At 38.3% G+C, this 20,167-nt stretch overlaps 1 protein-coding gene across 2 annotated transcripts in view; it reads right to left on the bottom strand.

The window, feature by feature from the left end:
* Positions 1-12,982: 12,982 nt before the first annotated feature.
* HPGD (15-hydroxyprostaglandin dehydrogenase) overlaps positions 12,983-20,167 on the bottom strand; it is a 35,177-nt gene continuing 27,992 nt past the window's right edge. The window contains exons 6-7 of one of the 2 annotated variants that reach the window (XM_027964620.2): positions 16,685-16,848; positions 12,983-14,703 (exon numbers count right to left, since the gene is read on the bottom strand). In XM_027964620.2, coding sequence (XP_027820421.1) covers positions 14,565-14,703; positions 16,685-16,848 — 303 coding nt within the window. In that variant the 3' untranslated portion in view covers positions 12,983-14,564. The remainder of the gene's footprint in view (positions 14,704-16,684; positions 16,849-20,167) is intronic. The other variant, XM_027964621.2, reaches the window with a different exon arrangement.

Genomic DNA, 20,167 nt, shown 5'->3' with positions numbered 1-20,167 from the left:
ACAATGAGTATTACTCAGCCGTTAAAAGAATTCATTTGAAGATGTATAACATCATGTGAATTGAATCGCCAGTCAATGCATGTAACTACCTCAATGAAACAAAGATACTAGCATTTGCCTTAGAAACCTCTACAAATGAGTTAGAAGGATGGAGTCTAAAGAAGAAGAATTTCCTAAAGCTGCAGAAGGATGAATAAAATTGATGCACAGACTGCTACCTCAAGTACAACTTCATGCTCAGTGGACACCTGATCTCAACGCTAAAACACAGTATTGTAAAAGATTTTGAAAGACCAACTACAACAAATTCCAGACATACAAAGCTATTTTAATGGTTTTGATGAAAGGAATTTAAGTTTTACCACTTTTCCTGCAGAAGTTTTAGCCACTTGTCTTGTCTTCTAAAGGCAGCAGTCTTGGGATGGCACACTAATTTGCAGCACTAAGAAGCCCTAAGATTCCTAAGTGTAGATTCTTGTCAGCAGCAAATGCCAAGTAAATGCAATTTAAAAAAATAAATAAAAGAGAAAATTTTAGAACTAGTTACAGATGTAGAGAACAAACTTATGGTTCCCAAGGGGGTGGGAGTGATAAATTGAGAGATTGGGATGAACATATATACACTAACACACGTAAAATAGATAACTAATGAGGACCTACTGTATAGCACAGGAAACTCTATTCAAGCATCTAAGGACCTATATTAGAAAAGAATCCTAAAGGGAGTGAATATATGCAAACTGACTCACTTCGCTGTACACCTGAAACTAACACAGTATTGTAAATCAACTACACTCCAATAAAAATTATTTTTGAAAAGGAAAGTTTTATTGGAAGTTTGCCATTTCTCTTCTTTCTTTCTACCCAATCAAGCCGTGCATTTGCGTGTCTGTGCATGAAGAGCTTGACAAATAGTGTTACTGTTCTTAGTTTGTTTTTTTTTTTAAGTTTTAAATATTTTACAGCAATGACAAAAAAAATAGGACTGTTTGGAATTTAGTAATTGTTGTTAGTCACTCACCACAACTTATAATAAGATGAAAAAGATAATGGGAAGCAGAGATCACACAGGGCTCTGTCGTCTGTGTGTGAAATGATGCTGGGTGACAGAGCAACCCCACAGCAGTGGTGCCTGGCTTGTTTTAGATGTTTTAGAACACAAGAAGAAGGAATAGTCAGGGATCAAGTCCTATGTTGGATGGAATATATTGGATGATGACTGATAAGCCCCCGTCACTAAACAGTTCAGGTAAACCAGCAAGTATTAACAATAAGCACTTTATGTGATAAGCATTTAACCAGTGAGGTATTGGGAACCACATGAAGGTATTTAATGCTGTGATTATAAGAAAATCTTATTCATTGTTCAGTTGAATGTGAATTCACAATGATGGCAAACATCTGTAGGCAGACAATTAGATTCAGAAATCTGTTCCTTATGTTTTTATACTAGGCTAAATATGGAAACCATATTTTTATGAAATGTATCCAAAAATTTTACCCAAATTACCTTAAGACCTCCATTATTCCCTCCCCCTTTTCCCAATTTTAAAATTCTTTCACTTGCAGGAATTCTATCTGAAGCATACCCCTGGCATATTCTTTTACTCTCTTCAATATGAGGGAGATTTATAAATGAGGATAAAAAGGAACGATAAGAAGCCAAAGCCAGGGTGGGGTCAGGGTGGATTTGAGGAAGCCTATAATTTGATAAGGATGAACCCAGATAAAGCAGGACTGATTAGCAGTGGTTTGATTGAGAAACATCTGGAATGTTCAGCTGAAGATCTGGATTTTGTGCCTCTGGAAATAGGAGGCAGAAGAGTCTGAGATGGGAGGTGACCTAAATGGAACGTGTGTTATGTTACACTAACTCAGTATTTAGGATTAATAGACTAGGAAAGACTCTGAAGACTTGAGAGCAGTTAATGAGAAAAATAAAAGTAAATTAGCACATGTAAGATGTTATGAGAACTTGATTTGGGGCAGTGGAAGTGAATCAGAGGGATGAGAGAAACAAAATATCATAGACTAGAAAGATCCCACTTTCTGACTCAATTTCATATAAAGCAGCTTATTCATCCATATAAAACCCTAGGTGTCTGTTTGTGCTATTCCTACAAACTTACAACATCCCCTCATTGATAAGATACAGGAAGAGGAAGCAACCAAAAAAGATCATTTTTGCCATAATACTTGAGCAGCCATCAGATAAGGATGATAAAATTTCCTTAAGAAAACCGATGCTCAAAACATCCTTCTTTCAAGGAACCCTCCCATTCCCATGGGCAGGAAGAATGGAGCAGGCCATTCATCAACTAACATTTTGTGAGCCTTTTGCCACAAAATCTGAATAAAATAATCTTTGGATTTATCCTGTTAGGTGGCCATTATGATGTTCATTTAAGAATGTCCTGCCAGAGGCTGAAAGTAGACGCTTGGCTGTATGATGGGGTTAGAAGCCACAGAAAAGCCTGTGTAGGGCCACAGAGTTTTGGAAAGCCTCCATATGTGAGATAGACAGGGGAAACCAGACATTTAAAAAAAGATAGAAAGGAAGCAAACTAGTGCAGGAATCTCATAACAATATTTTGTGATTAAGAAAAGTATTACCATGGATCATATTTACTTTGTATAAACTTTACTGCAAAGACCATTACGTAGTGCACAGAATAGAAATAAAGTTTAAAAGAGATATAGAGCTCTTTTGGTTCAATTTCTCACGTAGGTAGAAATGCTGTGCATGAGGTTTCTAATGAGGGGCTAGTGGGCATCAGCTTCAATCATCTCACTGAGCAATGAACTGTCTGCTTCCAGGGCAAATGCATTCGATTTTTCATTGTTGTTGTTCAGTCACTAAGTCATGTCTGATTCTTTATGACCCAAAGACGTCAGCAAGGCAGACTCCTCTGCCTTTGCTATCGCTCAGAGTTTGCTCAAATTCATGTTCACTGAGTCAGTGATGCTATCTAAGCATCTTATTTTCTACAATCTCCTTTTCCTTTTGCCTTCAATCTTTCCTGATTTTGAACCATTCAAGTTCAAACTGGCTCTATGTCTGGTTCTGTTACTTTTTGACTCACATACAGGTTTTCAGGAGACAGGTGAGGTGGTCTGGTATTCCCATCTCTTTAAGAACGTTCTAATTTGTTGTGATCCACATAGTCAAAGGCTTTAGTGTAGTCAATGAACGAGAAGGAGGTGTTTTCCTGGAATTCCCTTGTTTTCTCTATGATCCAATGAATGTTGGCAATTTCATCTCTGGTTCCTCTGCCTTTTCTAAACCCAGCTTGTACCTCTGGAAGTTCTCAGTTCACATACTGCTGCAGCCTAGCTTGAAGGATTTTGAGCATAACCTTGCTAGCATGTGAAATGAGCACAATTGTATGGTAGTTTGAACATTCTTTGGCATTGCCTTTGTTTGGATTGGAATGAAAACTGACTTTTTCCAGTATCCTAATTCTGATGGTACCTTAAATTGCAACCGTTGGACTTCCACTTATTTACAGTTCTGTTTCCTGGAGAAAACTTTGTCTATTCTATCTTCCTGACAATAACTCAAGTGAGAATTTTGTCTTAACCTCAGAGGGAAACCAATGGAGGTTATAAAGAGAAGTGTAGGATGACATATTAGGATTTGCACACTGAAACACCTAATATCGTTCTATTGGGTTCACCATTAAATGTACTGTTTTTTTCTTCAATTGTTTGTACTTATCAAATAATTATTATTAAAATTTATTCTCAGTTAGCTTACCAGTTATATATGATTTAAAAAAAGGATCTTCATGATCATGATAATCACAATGGTGTGATCACTCATCTAGAGCCAGACATACTGAAATGTGAAGTCAAATGAGCCTTAGAAAGCATCACTACGAACAAGGCTAGTGGAGGTGATGGAATTCCAGTGGAGCTGTTTCAAATCCTGAAAGATGATGCTGTGAAAGTGCTGCACTCAATATGCCAGCAAATTTGGAAAACTCAGCAGTGGCCACAGGACTGGAAAAGGTCAGTTTTCATTCCAATCCCAAAGAAAGGCAATGCCAAAGTATGCTGAAAGTACCACACAATTGCACTCATCTCACATGCTAGTGAAGTAATGCTGAATATTCTCCAAGCCAGGCTTCAGCAATACGTGAACCGTGAACTTCCTGATATTCAAGCTGGTTTTAGAAAAGGCAGAGGAACCAGAGATCAAATTGCTAACATTCGCTGGATCATGGAAAAGCAAGAGAGTTCCAGAAAAACATCTATTTCTGCTTTATTGACTATGCCAAAGCCTTTTACTGTGTGGATCACAATAAACTGTGGAAAATTCTGAAAGAGATGGGAATACCAGACCACCTAACCTGTCTTTTGAGAAACCTATATGCAGGTCAGGAAGCAGCAGTTAGAACTGGACATGGAACAACAGACTGGTTCCAAATAGGAAAAGGAGTACGTCAAGGCTGTGTATTGTCCCCCTGCTTATATAACTTATATGCAGAGTACATCATGAGAAACGCTGGGCTGGAAGAAGCACAAGCTGGAATCAAGATTGCTGGGAGAAATATCAATAACCTCAGATATGCAGATGACACCAGTCTTATGGCAGAAAGTGAAGAGGAACTAAAAAGCCTCTTGATGAAAGTGAAAGTGGACAGTGAAAAGTTGGCTTAAAGCTTAACATTCAGAAAACGAAGATCATGGCATCCAGTCCCATCAATTCCTGGGAAATAGATAGAGAAACAGTGGAAACAGTGTCAGACTTTATTTTGGGGGGCTCCAAAATCACTGCAGATGCTGACTGCAGCCATGAAATTAAAAGACGCTTACTCCTTGGAAGAAAAGTTATGAGCAACCTAGATAGCATATTGAAAAGCAGAGACATTACTTTGCCAACAAAGGTCCGTCTAGTCAAGGGTATGGTTTTTCCTGTGGTCATGTATGGATGTGAGAGTCGGACTGTGAAGAAAGCTGAGCGCTGAAGAATTGATGCCTTTGAACTGTGGTGTTGGAGAAGACTCTTGAAAGTCCCTTGGACTGCAAGGAGATCCAACCAGTCCATTCTGAAAGAGATTAGCCCTGGGATTTCTTTGGAAGGAATGATGCTGAAGCTGAAACTCCAGTAGTTTGGCTACCTCATGGGAAGAGTTGACTCATTGGAAAAGACTCTGATGCTGGGAGGGATTGAGGGCAGGAGGAGAAGGGGATGACAGAGGATGAGATGGCTGGATGGTATCACAGACTCGATGGACATGAGTCTGAGTGAACTCCGGGAGTTGGTGATGGACAGAGAGGCCTGGCATGCTGCGATTCATGGGGTTGTGAGGAGTCGGACACAACTGAGCGAGCAAACTGAACTATATATGATTTATCATATTTTACCCTAGGCATGCTTGATTTATTGATATCTAATATTAATTAGTGGTTTCAGCAAATTTTAGAAAATATAAATACCTTAACTGTGTACTCTTTAACATTTGTGCTTTCATATATTTTCATTACAATTTTAATATGATAATTTCACTGATTTAATTTAAATATTAGACTAAATTTAATTACCATACTAATCAACTTTTTGATTTCTGCTATTGTTTTGATGTGGAAGAATTGTTTTGCTAACTCATTGGAATTTTTGTGTTTATGTTTATTACAGAAAAAGTGTTATGGTCTATGCTTTTTAAGATAATATCTTTGGCAGGTTTTGGTGAAAATTAATAAAGGAAAACCTCAGGGACTTCCTTGGTAGTCCACTGGATAAGACTCCATGCTTCCAATGCAGGAATGCAGGGGGCAAGGTTTCAGTCCCTGCTTGGGGAACTAAGATCCCACATGCTATGTAGTATGACCAATAAATAAATAAAACAACAATAACAAAACCTCCTATTTAAAAAAATTAAATTAAAACATAAAGAAAAACCTCACTAAGACAGTCAGGAAGCCAGAAGGGGGAACTCTCAGGCAGTACCACCTGATGTCTATTATAGGAAGAATTGTCAATCACGCATCCCAACAGAAGAATCACCAACAGGAAAGAGCCATCAATCACAGGCCCCAACAGGGAGAGATGTGTGTCTCCTATAGCAAACTGACAATCTCAGCAACTCAGTTCAGTTCAGTCGCTCAGTCGTGTCCGACTCTTTGCAACCCCATGAATCGCCGCACGCCAGGCCTCCCTGTCCATCACCAACTCCCGGAGTTCACTCAGACTCACGTCCATCAAGTCAGTGATGCCATCCAGCCATCTCATCCTCGGTCGTCCCCTTCTCCTCCTGCCCCCAATCCCTCCCAGCAACACAGTCTTTTCCAATGAGTCAACTCTTCACATGAGGTGGCCAAAATACTGAAGTTTCAGCTTTAGCATCATTCCTTCCAAAGAACACCCAGGGTTGATCTCCTTCAGAATGGACTGGTTGGATCTCCTTGCAGTCCAAGGGACTCTCAAGAGTCTTCTCCAACACCACAGTTCAAAAGCATCAATTCTTTGGCGCTCAGCTTTCTTCGCAGTCCAACTCTCACATCCATACACGACTGCTGGAAAAACCATAGCCTTGACTAGACAGACCTTAGTCGGCAAAGTAATGTCTCAGCTTTTGAATATACTATCTAGGTTGGTCATAACTTTTCTTCCAAGGAGTAAGCGTCTTTTAATTTCATGGCTGCAATCACCATCTGCAGTGATCTTGGAGCCCCAAAAAATAAAGTCTGACACTGTTTCCACTGTTTCCCCATCTATTTCCCATGAAGTGATGGGACCGGATGCCATGATCTCCATTTTCTGAATGTTGAGCTTTAAGCCAACTTTTAGTGAGAAACCATCATCACCCTAAACACTCACTTTTCTCCAATAGACTTTTGTTCAAAACAATCCCTTTCAACTTGCCCTTTTTCAACTTTCCTTTTCATTGTCTTGGACTTGCCAACAGCTATTTCCATAGTTTGTTTTTCCCAAATTGCTGTTTCTTTGATATTCCTGAGTAAACCCATTTTTGCTGGTAAAATAATCAGCTGTTTCATTTTTAAGATCAATATTTTGAAATCAAGGTTATAAGTTGGAATTGACCTCTGAAAAAATCAGTGTAATGTTGGAATTGCTTCCCCCTTAAATATTTGAGAGAATTAACCAGTGAAGCCATCCGGGTAAAGACTTTTTTATGGGAATTATTTAATTATAGATAAATAAATTGGCTAGTTTGCAATCCCTTTAGTAGTTATCTAACTAATCCAATTTTCTTTCCCTTCTTGAGTCCATTTGAATAAGTTGTATATTTCTAGGTGTTTTCCCATTTAATGTAAATATTCCAACTTACTATTGTAATTTGTTAATAATATCCTTGTACTATCTTTTCATTTTCTAAAGAACCTGTTTTTATTCCTAAAGTTTTATTCAAGAATTTTCATTTTATTTTTAATAGTGTGAAGTGTTTTACCCGTTTCACCTAATTTAAACTTCATCGACAGGGTGCTATTGAGTGAAAGAGTAACAGCTATAGCTAACAGTCTTTTGATAAGTTCAGTTTATTAGTAATAGTTCTGGTAGGAAAGAAATGGCATTCTCTCAAACTGGGCAGTTTGAAGCGAGTTTAGTAAAACCTTATTTATAAAGTTATCTGTGGTGTTCAGGGAAACCACAAGGGGTAGGAACTGCAGTACATAACAACCACCCTTGGACCTGGAGGAGAAAAGGAGAGAATGGTCACCAGGACCGATGCATTGTGTGGAGCTGGGGGGTGGTGGGGTGGTGGGGAAGGACTCTCTGACAGATGCTGACACCAATAGCTCAGGAATGAAGCCAAAGAACAGTAGCCTAACCTCACTTTCTTTAGTCTTCCAGCCTGCTTTGAGAGCCTCCTGTTGACTAGACCAAATCAGGTGCTAACAGGCAAAGGGGTAGTTAGTCTTTATATATATCAGCAACCTAGGATGGCAAACCAGATATTCAGCACATTTTGGATAGCCATTCTGTTACACTTCTCGGCAATTGGGACACTCACAGACCCCAAATAAAGGATAACAAATCCTTTGGCAGGAAAACTGACCTTTCTTTACTTTCAATAAGAGTTGAAGGAGGAAGTAACTGAGTTGTCAGTTAATAGATTTCAAAAACAACACCTTTTTGAGGACAGATTATTGTATGCTTTTGAAATAAAATTCAGAGAGAATTCAAAGAAGACAACAAAACTCCTTTTATTCCCAGCTATTTATTTACAAAGTTTCTTAAATCTTGAAGTTATAATAGGAATAGATTTGATACTGATGCTTATTTTATCTACAAGTACTATTTATATCTATTCTTGAATACATGAATAATTTGGGGGAAAATCTCAGTTTCCATATACATTTCTAATGTATTGTATTTTTTGAAAGCGGACTTGGATTTTTAATATTTTTAAAAGATTATATATATTAATAATGATGCATTGTGCTTTTAAGAATAATTATCACTTATAAAAATTTAATATACTTGTTATTACTCATTTTAATGTTACCAAATCCAAAGGAAATTTTTTACCATCTAGAGCCTTATATGCAAAACAAAAATTAATTTTTAATTTGTGTGTATTTACACTTGTTGCAAAGAGTGATGGTCATACAATAATTCCCAGGAAAGCATTCTTTAGGATAAAATGCTATAGAAGATATGAGTATGAGCTAAACAATTAAAAAAAACATAAAAATTCTGACATTTCCAAAAATATTTATTCTTGAATTTTAGAGCAGATGATATGCATAAAGTGGTCATGGTGCTTATTTTTCCCATTGGATATTTTTAAATGCCAATATTTAAAATATGCAAAAGTACATACTTTGTAGTGATTTAAACTTGTATATTTATTCACTTAAGAGAATTGGTTTATTATAAAAAGATATAACTCAGGAACAGCTAGATGGAACAATGCACAGGACAAGGAAAGAGAAAACAGTGCACAGCTGTTGTGACCTCTCCAGCCTTCTCTCTTCACATTTCCATGTGTTCAACCTGGAAGCCATACATCAGATGTTTTAACTTAAAACTGAGAGCAGTATGGCAGAGATGGCTAGCTTTTTACCAAAGATTTATACCCTCCCTTTCCAGCGAGAAGTGTTTTGCTGGAAAGTGGGTTCTCTGGCCGGGGTTACACTTCTCAGCACTGCACCCCCACCTCTTGCATCTGGAGGGGGGTGTCTGAGCGAGTCTTCAAATGCTTTGTGGGTTGGAGTGCATAAGAAGCAGGTGCATCTGGCTACTCCGTGAGTAGACTCTGAGGCTCCAAAAGATGCTAGAGATGGAGGATGGGAGGGAGGAAGCTGAATCCTTGACTCAGCCCCTTCGAAGGCTGCCCACTCCACATCTGTATTAAATCTTTCTGAGAGGAACTCTATCTTATTAACCCCCTGCAGTTTTGGGATTTATCCCTTATAGCTCTGAACACTACCTTAGCTAATTCACTCAGTACCAGAACTAGAGCTGCCAAACACAACAACAACAATAATCAAACAACCCTAAAACGTGTCATTGACTTAGCAGGTAGATGGTGCTGCTGCTCAGTTGTGCTCAGCTGTATCCAACTCTTTGCGACCCCATGGACTGTAGCCTGCCAGGCTCCTCCGTCCCAGGGACTGAACCCGTGCCTCCTGTGTCTCCTGCACTGGCAAGTGGATTCATTACCACTGTACTACCTGGGAAGCCCTCAGGAGGCGGATACTTAAGACTACAAAGCTGAAAAATCCTGTGAAGCAAAGATGAAGCATCTGACAAGTATTTTGTCTTCCCTGACTCCTCAGGCCGATTTCTAGATGAAGAGGTTGGAAGAAGAAATGCTAGTGATATCTTTTGGTGCTCTCTGGTTACACTTAGCAAGGAATAGAACTAGGAGGTAAGTTGAGGCTGGTTTAGGCTAGTTTGTGGTAAAAACGAAAATAAAAGGAGAAGAGAGAATCCAAAAATGTGGAGACTTTTGGGTTGAAAACTCAACTAGTTGTAGACTCTGAAAATGCAAAGGTCCAATTCAGAAATGTTTTCTGCATTAAAGATCCATTAATGCAGAGTTCTGCCACAAAATGTAAGTGTTGAGTTCCCTCCAAGCTGGCTTACCTCAATGTAGTTGCACTTATATTGAAAGAAGAGATGGAATGGGGAGAAAAAAAATTTATCAGGCTGAAGAATTATGATTATTAATTATGAATATTCAATATATTTGGGCATTTTTCATGCAACTTAAATCAACTGGAAGCAAATAATCAGAAGCCTACACATTTTTTCAAATTGTTCAGCTAAAGAAATCATAAGCCAGACTTTTTCAGCCTTTAACTGTTTAAGACTGAAAAAAATCCCTCAGGTTTTGAAACTTGCATTGACAGGATAGATGTGTGAAAACGATACCACTTCCTCAAAGATCTGGTAGCAAAAACAGAAAAACCAAGAAGCCAAAAAACAAACCATGGAGGATAATACAGTAAAAAGAACTCCCCTTAGGGCAAAGCCAGAGTCCACCTCACTCTCCCCCTCTTCCAGCACAATGATAAAATCATTTAATTATGAATTGCCTTGTGGTTTTGGGGTAGGGGGGGAGGATGGGGGGAATGGATAATTAGGGAGTTTGAGATGGTCATGTACACACTGCTATATTTAAAATGGATAACCAACAAGGACCTATTGTACAACACATGGAACTCTACTCAGTGTTATGTGGAAGCCTGGATGGGAGGGCAGTTTGGGGCAGAATGGATGCATGCATATGTACGGCGGAGTCCCCTCAATCCTATCACATTGTTAATCAGCTCTACCCAAATACAAAAATAAAAAAAAATTTTTTTTAATCGTTATTCTCAAATTGAAGACTGCAGTAAAGTCAAGAAAGTTCCCCACTTTGGGGCAGAGATTTCACAGTGCCTGCTTGTAGGGTTTACCAGTGATCCCATTCTTCCCTTTTCTAAACGGGAGATTTGACTGTAGATTTTCTCTCTGCTTATGACAATAGAGTGTATGCACAGGCCAGATAAATTGTCCCAGGATCATGAGAAGCCACAGAATCTTAATGAGGTCCGTGCAGCTACTGGAGATCTGGATCCGAGTTGCGTACAGTAACTGAATGGAATTTTAGGATGTTTCTCTGGAATGGGAGTGAATGTATTCAATGTGAGGAACGAGGGGTTTACAGACATAGCTGATGTGGCAAAGACAAAAGATGTATTTGTCTCTTAAAAATTCATGCTCCCTTTCTATGGTGTAGAGTTGTTTCTGGGAGGCATGTATGTGTCTGCCTCTCCCAGCATCTTTTGCTTTCAGGTAGGGCTTTTACACTAGCTCTCATCAATGGGCTATAAGTAAAAATAATGACTGTTATTTCCAGGCTGAAATGTTTAAGAAGCAGGTATACCTTCTTCATTTTTTCTTCTCCAGTCAACTGGCTGGATTTGAATGACTCCAGAGTCCTACACGGTGGGGCTACAAGGCAGAAGCAGTCTAAACCACCTTTTGGAAACATGCTTACTGAATACCAGCATTGGACTCTTGTGTGACCAAAGGAAAACAATTCTATTATGTTAAATCATGAGTTTCAAGGTTTATCTGAATCCTCTGCTACTCATACTAGATAATTACAATGGACACATAGTTCTAAAAATTATTTTGTGGCTATAGGAGCAAATATATATTTATATGTCTCTCTCTGTATATTTCACACACATATGAATTTAAGGACAAAGAAATAAAAATTTACTTAAATTTATACATTTAGATTTTAGAAAATGGTGCCTGACTAGCATGCAATTACTTCAGGTCAACCTAAATCTAGGAATTTACCAGTTTATCCTTTTAATTTAAACCCAAGAGGTTAAACACAAAAAAATGTGATAGGATTTAATAAGGCCAGCAATGTGTTTTAATATTGTATCCTTGGGGGCTTCCCTGGTGGCTCAGATGGTAAAGAATCCAGCTGCAATGCAGGAGACCTACGGTCAATTCCTGGGTTAGGAAGATCCCCTGGAGGAGGGCATGGCAAACTGCTCCAGTATTCTTGCCTGGAGAATTCCACGGCCAGAGGAGCCTGGTGGGCCACAGCACATGGGGTCGCAAAGAGTCAGACACGACTGAGCGACTAACACTTTCACTTTCACTTTATTCATGGCTCTTAAAAACAACTTTTAGTTGGTGCTATGCTGGGAGGGATTGGGGGCAGGAGGAGAAGGGGACGACCGAGGATGAGATGGCTGGATGGCATCACCGACTCGATGGCCGTGAGTCTGAGTGAACTCCGGGAGTTGGTGATGGACAGGGAGGCCTGGCGTGCTGCAATTCATGGGGTCGCAAAGAGTCGGACACGACTGAGCGACTGAACTGAACTGAAGTGACAAGCGCAAGTCTACAGCAGGGACAATATCAGGAAAAATATCAAATGTATGTCATGCCTGTCATTTGTCTATTTATTCTCAAATCCATTCCTTTCCACTACACTGCTCAGTTCTGTATCACCAGGGGCTGACCCTGCAAACCACATGCAAGAAAAAGCTATTCATAAATGATACTTAATTTGTGAAGTGACTTAAATTTTTATTAAATATGTACACTGTCAGACCTCTTCACTGTCCTAAACTTATACACAGGGCAACATTAGAAATTATCACATAATCATTTCTATTTTAAATGTTATTATAAGTATATAAAATTATGTTCATATGGGACAACTAAGTGTGTGAGACATTTCAGTGTCATTATCCAATCTTTTAATCTTTTTTCAGTACCCATATATTTTTAGTTTTGCTATCTTGGGACCCCTACTTCACAGAATAAGAAAAATTGGCTCAAAAAATTATTTACATTAGGGTTTTCACTGAAAAAATCCATTTAAGATTTCACCACTCCCTTTCCTGAAAATTTACTATTTAGTTTTCTTAACCAGTATATACAGCAGCATATAACATTATGATTTATTTAAAGTTTTTTTAATAGAATAAACATTTTAATGTAAAAATAATCTTAAAAAATAGAACACATTCTTTTCAGTTTTACTCAGTATTTGGGTTTAAATGTCTGCATACTTTATTGATTTAAAAACAATAATTCAAAGCACAATGTATAGTGAAGGCCACCAGTACAAAGACTTCTCCATAAATTAAAAGCTTAAGCTATAGCTTTGAGCATTACAGTGGAAGACAGAGTAAGATAAATGGTATTCCTCATATCTACATCACTAACTGGTATGTTACCACCACAAGTTATGAACACGCTTGTGCCTAATTATACAACTTAACTTTTCTTAGATTTTCACTGATGTTCGCGTCTTGGTGTTTTTCAAGTATGTGGACATTTAGACAACAGTTCCTCATATTCAATCCACTCCTTAAAAGTGAAGGTAATAGATCTCTATGGCAGAATTAAAACAGCCATAATCTGACAACTCACCAATATCTCTAAGAAATCCATACTAATCTCACATGGATGGATTTTGCTCCACCTGGGAGCTTAGGAGCTAGCAGGCAGAATGAGTTACTTTTCAAAATTTCTACAAGGAAATGATTGATTTGGAAATCTTTCATGTCATTATTATTAGCATTAATTATTGCTTGCAAATAGCATTACCTGAAGCAGGTGCATTTAATGATCCTGTCTTAAAATACCTGACAGGGAAAATGGCAAAATACCACAGCTATTTTTACTTCTTGTTATTATGGCTTTAAAAACACAAAAACATCTTCAGTTGAGGCTGTCACAAAATTGGTTTCTTCTCTACATCTATACATAGAACACTGAGTAACTCATGAAGATTAGAAAAAAAATAGTTTTACTGAAAAGCAGGCATTTTTGAAATTGGCACAAATGAAGGAATCTGAAAAAAAAATACATTTGTATTTCTTTCTTAACAAGCGTGTCTTAAATACAACACTTACTAACTATGCTTTTTTGCTGTAGCTATTAAAAATTTCATTCCTGAGATTTTTGGAGTCAAAATTTTTAAAGCAAGCACAGAGGAAAAGCTGTTTTCACCAGATGGAAGGGTGAAGTAGATCAACACTTCAGCCAGTTATTTTTTGTCATTTTTCCATGCATTAGCTTTTTCATTTGGGATATATTCATACAATAATTTACTCCTTACCTACTGGGCCCTGAATATGCCATGTTCTCAAAGAGCTGAAATAGTCAGCTGAAAGATGGTACATAAGCAAAAGTTATTGCTACTAAATATTTGCCATTGTAGGTAGCTTCCTTCTTTTAAAGTGTGAACATAGAGACAAAATGAGCTTTTTACATCTGCTTTGAGTTAAATAACAATTCAAGTATCTGTTTTAAAATGAAGTTATGAAGAAATGAACATTTATGAATCACAAATTTAAATATATCTTCTGAAAGGCAGAATATTCCTGGAATATCCCTTGTTTAGACTATAAAGATCAAAACCTAGCTTTGGTCTATGTCATATTTTTTATAGTTCCTCATTTTTTAAAGTCTATATATTTAACTAATCATTTAGAGAAAATGAACATCACATGCGTGAAAGGAAGGCTTAAAACAGTAACATTTCACTTAAAAAGCTATATTCAATAGAAGATGGAGTATGCCATTTGCGCTTATTTTCAGTTAAAGCTGACATTTAAGATGTTCACTGCATTTTCGTGTGAAATGGGGTTGTGTCATAATCTTGAAAATGAATTCCCTTAGAAGTTGTGATCTTCATAATAGCACCATTCAAAGCATCATCCTCGATGAGTGTTATTAATCCATTGGCAATCATCGAAGGGCTAAATATAAAGGGAAAATCAATATTTTAAAATTAAAGAATAAGGCATACTTGTCACATCACTTTGAGTTATTTTTGAAGTATCTATTACCTTTAACAAATAATTGAGAAATGTATGTTATGAAGCACTGCTACCTGAGTTTTTAATTCAATATTTACTGAATTATAAATTTGCTGTAGATGTCCACACCTAACCTTGTTATTTTGATAGGAAGGATTCATAAATTTATCCTTATTATTTACATTGACTAAATGATTATTTTCCCACCTTTAGCCTATCAGCAGAATTTAGACCTATCAGAAATATTCTTAGAGTAGAAATTTAAAGAATTGTCAGTTTAGTTACTCAGTCATGTCTGACTTTTGCCATCCCATGGACTGCAGAATGCCAGGCCTCCCTGTCCATCACCAACTCTCAGAGCCTACTCAAACTTATGTCCATCGATTCAGTGATGCCATCCAATCATCTCATCCTCTGTCATCCCCTTCTCCTCCTGCCTTCAATCTTTCCCAGCATCAGGGTCTTTTCCAATGAGTCAGTTCTTTTCATCAGGTGGCCAAAGTATTGGAGTTTCAGCTTCAGCATCAGTCCTTCCAATGACTATTCAGGACTAATTTCCTTTAGGATGGACTGGTTGGATCTCCTTGCAGTCCAAGGGACCCTCAAGAGTCTTCTCCAGCACCACAGTTCAAAAGCATCAATTCTTCAGTGCTCAGCTTTCTTTATAGTCCAACTCTCACATCCATACATGACTACTAGAAAAACCATAGCCTTGACTAGACGGACCTTTGTTGGCAAAGTAATGTCTCTGCTTTTTAATATGCTGTCTAGGTTGATCAGAGTTCTTCTTCCAAGGAGCAAGTGTCTTTTAATTTCATGGCTGAAGTTACCAATTGCAGTGATTTTGGAGCTCCCAAAAATAAAGTCTCTCACTGTTTCCATTGTTTCTCCATCTATTTGCCATGAAGTGATAAGACTGGATGCCACAATGTTAGTTTTCTGAATGTTGAGTTTTAAGCCAACTTTTCCACTCTCCTCTCTCACTTTCATCAAGAGGCTTTTTAGTTCCTCTTCACTTTCTGCCATAAGGTTAGTGTCATTGCATATCTGAGGTTATTGATGTTTCTCCCAGCAATCTTCATTCCAGTTTGTGCTTCATCCAGCCCAGCATTTCTCATGATGTACTCTGCATGTAAGTTGAATAAGCAGGGTGACAATATACAGCCTTAACATACTCCTTTCCTGATTTGGAACCAGTCTGTTGTTCCATGTCCAGTTCTAACTGTTGCTTCTTGACCTGCGTACTGATTTCTCAGGAGGCAGAATTGTAGAAGGAGAAAGAATTTTAGAAGGAGAAAGAATTGTAGCCAACATTTACTGAATGTCTATTATTTATCTGCTGCTGTTTTAAGTACCTTCCGTTTATCAACTTGTTTGTAGACTTCTCCAAGTCCTATAAGCTTGTTTTACTATCACTCCCATTCTACATGTGAGAAAATTGAAGTTCCCAGAGGTTGACGGATAAGTTTGTGGTTGGTGGTGGAGTCAGGATTTGATACCAATGACTCCATCCTGTGAAATGTCAACTGCTCTAACTCAGACATGGTTAGGAAAGTGGATGAAGTTAAGGGCCACATGAAATGTCACGAAGGGTATATTTAAACATTGCTTGGAATTTAGGCAAATAAGGTATCGCTTCTTTGAAAGACAATTAAACATCACCTTTTAAAAAAATACTTCCTTATGGCTGAAGGTATTAATAATGCATTCTCTACATCTAAAAACAAAATCCATGATATATAAATACAGTCTATTCAGAAACCCAGAAAAAAAGTTTTTTTGCAGAGATTTTGCCAAACTAAACTTTGAAGCTCGCGTGAGTTTCTCAGATATAAAAGCTATTTTTTCCCTTTTGATTGCGTATGTCTAGATAGCCCTTTGCTTTGTCATATTAAAGGAAGATAGGTATAGCTTTACTTACTCCAAAATTCCATAGTATTTCATCATATCCTTGATAGGACCCATGTATTCTATATATTTCCCCATGTTTTCTTCATTTTCAATGGATTTGAGGATGGGTGTATCAACAAAGCCTGGGCAAATTGCGTTCAGTCTCACACCACTGTTCATGAGATTAGCAGCCATCTGTCGATTGGAAGTAGAAGGTTGCAGGTTTCAGGAGTTTCATAAACGTGTCATGTAGGGTAAACTGATAATTAAAGCTAGTTAAAAGACTCTGATGTGAAAATCACGAAACAGCTATCCTAGCTCTGTAAAGATGGCTATGGTAAGGCTGACTGATGGCAGAAAGTAAAGGAATACAAAACTAAAATGGTAAACTAATTCCCCAAAGCCTCACTTGATTACTTTCTAAAAAATTCAGTATTGGGCACTTCTGAAAATACTTGATTATCTAAAGTACTCTTACCTACTGAACATTGCAGGAAGCTGAAGGTAAGAAGCTAAGGCTTAGGCGGAAAGATGTATATGTAGGACTGAGCTCCTTCACTGTCCATCTGAAACTACCACAATGTTCTAATCAGCTATACCCCACCACACACACACACAGTTTAAAATAAAATAAAAAAAGAAGCTAAGGCTTTAGAATTGGTATCCAAAGTTTTCTTTGCAATGGGTTGTATTAAAGTATTCTTACTTGCTTAAAAATACTTTTAGTGGAAAATTTTAGGACTTTGATTATTCTAAAGACATTTAGTAATTGGCACTATCTGGAAGACAATTTTCGGAGAAGGCAATGGCACCCCACTCCAGTACTCTTGCCTGCAAAATCCCATGGATGGAGGAGCCTGGTAGGCTGCAGTCCATGGGGTCGCGAAGAGTCAGACACGACTGAGCGACTTCACTTTCACTTTTCACTTTCCTGCATTGGAGAAGGAAATGGCAACCCACTCCAGTGTTCTTGCCTGGAGAATCCCAGGGAGAGGGGAGCCTGGTGGGCTGCCATCTCTGGGGTCCCACAGAGTTGGACACGACTGAAGTGACCTCGTAGTAGCAGGAAGACAATTTTAAGTATTTTCAGACTAACAACTTTTGGCTTAATTTTCAACCTATAGGTTTTATCTGAACTATTTATAAAACAAAATGTAAGTCAATTGTTTGTAGATTCATTTTTCTTCCTTACTAAAATTTACTCGTAAGACCTCAAATTAATACTCATAGTGCTTTCAAGTTTATCTGTGGATAGAGAGTAATAAGAAATTTGAGTTGCCTGATGTGGACTAAGGTCAAACAAAACGATGCTCTGCTTTCTTGTTTCAGATCCTCTACCATAAATACGCATCCTTTTCAGGGTACTTGCCCAGGTTTTTCTCATCTTTGTGCTTTTTGTTGGCGATTTTACTATTTGAAATGCCCTCAAAGCATAGTGCTGAAGTGCTGTCTAGTATTTCTAAGTGCAAGAAGACTGCAATGTGTCTTATGGGGGAAAATACATACATTAGAGGAGCTTCCTTCAGGTGTGAGGTATAAATGCTATTGGCCATGCTATTAATAATACAATACATATTACACACAATACATATTAAATAAGGTGTCTTTAAATAGAAATATACTTAAAACTATGCTATATGTGGATCAGTTGAACAAGACATTGTGACAAGTTCCTTGCAGGAACTTAACCACACATTTCCCTTAGAAGTAATAGTTCAGTATCCTCTAATTCAGTCTTTGCAAGTGATTTTACAGAACATAACTAATGAATAATGAGCATCAACTATACAAGTTCCAGTCTTGTAACTGTAAATGCAGCATTTCTGGGCTTTGCTTTGATTTATTTGCCTCCCTGGTGGCTCAGCAGTAAAGGATCCACCTGCAATGCAGGATCTGTAGGAGACATGGGTTCGATCCCTGTGTCGGGAAGATCCCCCTGTAGGAGGGCATGGCAACCCACTCCAGTATTCTTGTCTGGAGAATCCCATGGACAGAGGAGCCTGGCGGGCTACAGTCCATGGGGTCGCAAAGTCTGACACCAGTGAAGCAACTTAGTGTGCACGCGTGATTGCACTTTGCTTTGTAATAGTGTTATGTGTTCATTAAAAGTTGATTTAAAGATTAAGACTTTGCAAGTTAAAATTTTCAGTCAGTTTCAATTACGAGTGTGACAGCTGCTCATCTTCCTTTTTGACTGAACATTTACCAGTCACCATCTGCTTTCTCTATGCTTATCATTGCTTGCAATTAACGATTTCCTCATCATCAGGCCCCTCTCTCCATCTCAACTAGACTAACCACTGCAGAGGTCTCTCAGCTGCTCTTTTGTCTTCTACTTTTGTCCTCTCTCATACATTTTCTTTGTTTGGTCTTTGGGAGCACCACACAGCCTGAGGGATCTTAGTTCCCTGACCAGGGATTGAACCCTCACCCCTGGCAGTGAGAGTGCAAAGTCATAACCACCGGATCACCAGGGAATTCCCATACGTTCTCTAAATAGTAGCAAGAATGGTCCTCTTCACATGGAAATGTAATCTTGTCACTCCTGTGCAGAAAAGACCCAATGACGGCTATACTTAGAATAAAGTCCAAGTTCATGACCTTGACCCATAAGTCGCCTTTGGTCTGGTCTTGCTTACACCTCCAATCAATCATCCTTCTACTTTACCCTTGTTCATCAGGCTCCACTTAAGCTGTACCTTTTTTTCAGTTATTATATTAAGGTACATCATACTATCAACGAATGTGGTCAGTTACGGCTAAAATATTTTTCTAATCTCCGCACACATTTACCCTAGATCTCTATGGAGACAGAATCCTTGACAATGCTACCAGGTAAAAGCTAGCCTCACCCCTTCCTCCATCCTCCAGGCTCTGAGTCATTTTTACCGTATCGTCAAGATAAGTAACGCCTTGAGCATTTAAGGAAGTCTATAGTTAATGATTTTTAAATTTGGAGTCAATTTCAAAAATAAAGACTATCTTTTTGCTTTTTTTAATCCTTAAAGATTTTTTCAGTAACCTGTGTTTAGAATCTACCTCATGTTAAAACAATCTACTCTATGCTGCTGCTGCTGCTAAGTCGCGTCAGTCGTGTCCGACTTTGTGCGACCCCATAGACGGCAGCCCACTAGGCTCTGCCGTCCCTGGGATTCTGCAGGCAAGAACACTGGAGTGGGTTGCCATTTCCTTCTCCAATGCAGGAAAGTGAAAAGTAAAAGTGAAGTCGCTCAGTCTGTCTGACTCTTTGCGACCCCATGGACTGAAGCCTACCAGGCTCCTCCATCCATAGGATTTTGCAGGCAAGTGTACTGGAGTGGGTTGGCATTGCCTTCTATAGTTGGTCCTTTATGTTACCTGGAAACTATTTTTAATAATAAATAAGGATGAGATGGTTAGCTAATATCACCAACTCAAAGGACATTAATTTCAGCAAACTCTGGGAAATAGTGAAAGGCCAGGAAGTCTGGCATGCTGCAGTCCATGGGATCACAGAGAGTCAGATGCGGCTTAG

The sequence above is a fragment of the Ovis aries genome, chromosome 2 (genome assembly GCF_016772045.2).
Source record: "Ovis aries strain OAR_USU_Benz2616 breed Rambouillet chromosome 2, ARS-UI_Ramb_v3.0, whole genome shotgun sequence".
Taxonomy (NCBI): Eukaryota; Metazoa; Chordata; class Mammalia; order Artiodactyla; family Bovidae; genus Ovis; species Ovis aries.
Note: the sequence above shows the minus strand (reverse complement) of the source record. Positions and strands in the feature narration are given on the sequence as shown.